We start from the raw sequence: 3,561 nt of genomic DNA, 5'->3' as shown, positions 1-3,561 counted from the left end.
AAATTAAAATTATCATTGTAACTACCACAACTGGTGAAAGAAATTTGATAAAAACAGTAATTCAAGCAAATCAAACCTCTTTCACAGTGACTATATTTTGAATTACATTGACAGAAGGTGTATCAAAAATACTACCAAAGTGGTAAGCCTCTTTGAAATCTGTTCATTATATTTACTAATTTTTAAAAAAGTTATCAATTTATTAATTATTTAATTTGGTAAATCTTCTTTTCAAAATATTATTCTTGAGTCATCTGTCGATTCTCTAGGCTTTTGGATTCTTGTTCTATAGGCGTGTTCTGAAAAACAAGATAAAATGAACACTATGAAACTGCTACATGTATTTCAAAGAAGGAGAATAAAGAAAAGTTACTATGAAAAATTGCACAATACATACATACATACATACATACATATATACACACACACACATACATACATACATACATACATACATACATACATACATACATACATACATACATACATATACACGCACATACAGACAGACATACATACATACATACGTACGTACATACATGCATGTACATACATACATACATACATACATACATACATACATGCATACATACATACATACATATGCATGCACGCACATGCACACACGTACGTACACACACACACACACACACATATATATTTATATGTATGCATCATGCAATTTTTTATCATAACTTTTTTAAGGAAATATCTTTGATGTAATTGAGAGTGAACCATCATTCAAAGTAAATGTAAGTACTCATGCAAATACTCTGAGTACACCACATTTGTACTCATACATCATGGAATTCTGTCATAGTATGCTTTTAGAATTTGTTATCATTTTTTTTGTCTAATCTGAATTTTGATGTGTCACTGATATTGATGTACAATATCCCCACTGAAATACACCAATAGTTGTGGCACCAGACATACAATTATAAAATCAGCTATCACGGCATTTAGATGATGTATCTGACAAAATGCTTACCAAAGTTTTCATGAAACATAAGAAATTTCCCCAAAGTAGACCAGCGACTCCTATTGCAGCAGCTCTGTAGTGGTGTGGAAATACTCTGAAAGCTAGGAACTACAACGAAAATTGAAAAAAAAAATATCTTTTATTTTAGGAAGAATTAAAATTGTAGCACTAAGGTACAGTTATACATATGTTGAAACAATTTATACCTATAGAATGCTGTTTTGTATTTGTGTGATGCACATGTATGTTTTCTATTCTGAACAAAGCCTCCAATTCTGTATTTGCACACAACAATCAATGTAGTCTTGTAAACAAGACCTCGGATCTGTGCTCGGATCAAAGGTTGCCGAACAAAAGCCAAGGATGAGAGTACCTCTGTGCAGCTCCAGTTTCAAGCAAGCCTTCGACATGCAGTGCCTCTGGTGCTATATCACTGTTTAAGTGTATTAGTATAATTGCTCAATGGTCTAGTACCTAGACTATAAGCAATCATAGAAGTATTTCCCACAATGCAATGGAGACCTGGAAGAATGTATGTTGTACTTTATTTGTATATTAATTTAATTTGTTCAGGACATTGTAGCATATTTTTGTTTATATTCACACACACACACACACATACACACACACACACGCACACACATGCACACACACACACACACACACACGACACTTACCATAAAAGGGGGCCAGAAGCAAAGTCCAAAAAAATATGTCCTCCAGAATTTCTCTTTGAGTTCAGCTAAAATATCTGGTTTGCCTTCTAAGGCATTGGTAACTTTTCATGTAAAAAGGAAGAAAGAAATTAGAACAACAATAGTTTAAATTTCTACAAACATGTTCATATTACAATAATCAACAGACAATGAATAGTTATTAATAGTATATACATGTATTTTTACTATGCATAAACAAATTTCTATGTTGTGAATCGAAATTACTTGTCAGTTGATTAGAAATGAAGCTCAATTCTTCCCTTATTGGTGTATAGTTTATGGGACAAGCTGGGCCCAGGGAGAAGGAAATGATAATATTGTCTGTCATGGAGAGATTCTGAGCCTTACATGTAAGCGACAACAGCCTGGGTCTGAAGACTCTGAACATACATGTTTTTTAGTAAATTTTAATCAACAGTGCTCAATATTTGCGCATTTTAACTATATTACATTACTAACTGCTACACTTGTAATGTAGATGGTATCACTTTAAAAAATATTAATTTCTTTCAATATTGGTGGACTTTGTTTCTCTGCAATGTCTACATTACGTGTGGAGATTTTAATGGGCGCCACCAACGATGGTAATATCAGCCACTTGTTAATATGCGCTCATATCATTATGTACTAATGTAGTAATATTATGTAATGAGTACAAGGTTACACATTATAATAACAATGGATATAGCCATGACAGTGTTTCATCTACCTACCCACGTAAAACATTGAAACTATTACCGGGTTGATAGTAAACTGTCCAATGACAACTTTCACAGCAATCCGTCGTAACGATAAACCCGGTACCTGTCTTTCAATAAAATTTAACCATGCGTAGTTAGCTGGTCCGTGACATGAGAATCCATAAAAGGCAATACGACCTATTCTGGCGCCGTCGTATTCTTCAAAGTTCATTATAGTTTCCTGTGTAACCTCGGAGAGTGCGAAAATTCCGCCATAAAATACGGCATTTCTGAACAGATGACTTCGTAGTATCTTACGAAGTACGGTAGTGGCCATAGTCCAGGTCCCGGGTCCAGGTACTAATCCTTCGATCTGACAGTGCGGTGATACCGTTGGTAGGCTATTACATTTGTAAAACCTCTCGGCTTGCCGGTGACGCGTCGACGAGTAAATCAATGAGTAGGCGTGTCTAACTATGCAAAGTCCTACCATATCCTGACTTGACCTGACCTATATTCATGATATTACTAGTATGACCCTTTGACAACAAAACATGTATACTACACGTGACACTTCCTTGCTTGCAGCTATTAAATGGTACGCGCGCGGATACAGGACGAATAATCACGATTTTCCTAATTTAACGCGCGATCACTCGGAACAAAAAAAAAGACACAAAACGATAGAAATAGAGGTAAATAAAGCATTTAGCTGCTTTCACCACATCATATTTTAATCAGATTGATCAGTTTATAACGTACCCTCAAGATGTCAAAATGTTGACACAGTGTTTGACAGAATTCGCAACTCTCTACCGGGATTGACATTGAAAATTTGTAGTAAAGTTTGTGCAGCCGCTTCCATCAACTTTGAATTAATTAGTACTTTGCTAATCCTGGAACAAACTCACGGGGGTTTTGATTACGCAGTGAGTGTAAACATCTACTGATCCCCAGACCACTATCTGAGAATGATCCGACTAATCACAGACAAGTAATGTCAGTGGACTAATGGAGGTACAAAGAAGGGGGAGGGGCAACTCCAAACGGTGGAGGTTCTATGATGATTCTGACATCTTTCAATGTCATTTTGAAACTATTTTGTAACAATGAGTGGGAATCAATCTATTATTTCATCTCTCAATTCGAAAACCTACATTTTTTTACTTCCGATCTAATACTT

The 3,561-nt window shown here is 35.2% G+C and overlaps 1 protein-coding gene across 1 annotated transcript; it reads right to left on the bottom strand.

Moving 5' to 3' along the window:
- Window positions 1-233: 233 nt before the first annotated feature.
- On the bottom strand, window positions 234-2,779 carry LOC144435965 (mpv17-like protein). Its single transcript, XM_078124609.1, has 4 exons — window positions 2,412-2,779; window positions 1,660-1,760; window positions 992-1,090; window positions 234-299 (listed from the first exon to the last, which is right to left on the bottom strand). The coding sequence occupies exons 1-4, from the start codon at window positions 2,713-2,715 to the stop codon at window positions 240-242; spliced, it is 564 nt and encodes a 187-aa protein (XP_077980735.1). The 5' UTR covers window positions 2,716-2,779; the 3' UTR covers window positions 234-239.
- Window positions 2,780-3,561: the final 782 nt, after the last annotated feature.

The sequence above is a fragment of the Glandiceps talaboti genome, chromosome 5 (genome assembly GCF_964340395.1).
Source record: "Glandiceps talaboti chromosome 5, keGlaTala1.1, whole genome shotgun sequence".
Classification (NCBI taxonomy): Eukaryota; Metazoa; Hemichordata; class Enteropneusta; family Spengelidae; genus Glandiceps; species Glandiceps talaboti.
The sequence above is the reverse complement of the archived record's forward strand: the minus strand, read 5'-3'. Positions and strand labels throughout refer to the sequence as shown.

What these genes read in the sequence shown, in the direction of transcription:
- LOC144435965 (XM_078124609.1), bottom strand. Translation starts at nt 2,715, where the DNA reads ATGGCCACTACCGTACTTCGTAAGATACTACGAAGTCATCTGTTCAGA. An exon ending in GCTTCTGGCCCCCTTTTATG is followed by an intron (nt 1,091 to 1,659) that starts GTAAGTGTCGTG and finishes TTTTCGTTGTAG; the next exon opens with TTCCTAGCTTTCAGAGTATT. An exon ending in TATGTTTCATGAAAACTTTG is followed by an intron (nt 300 to 991) that starts GTAAGCATTTTG and finishes CTTGTTTTTCAG; the next exon opens with AACACGCCTATAGAACAAGA.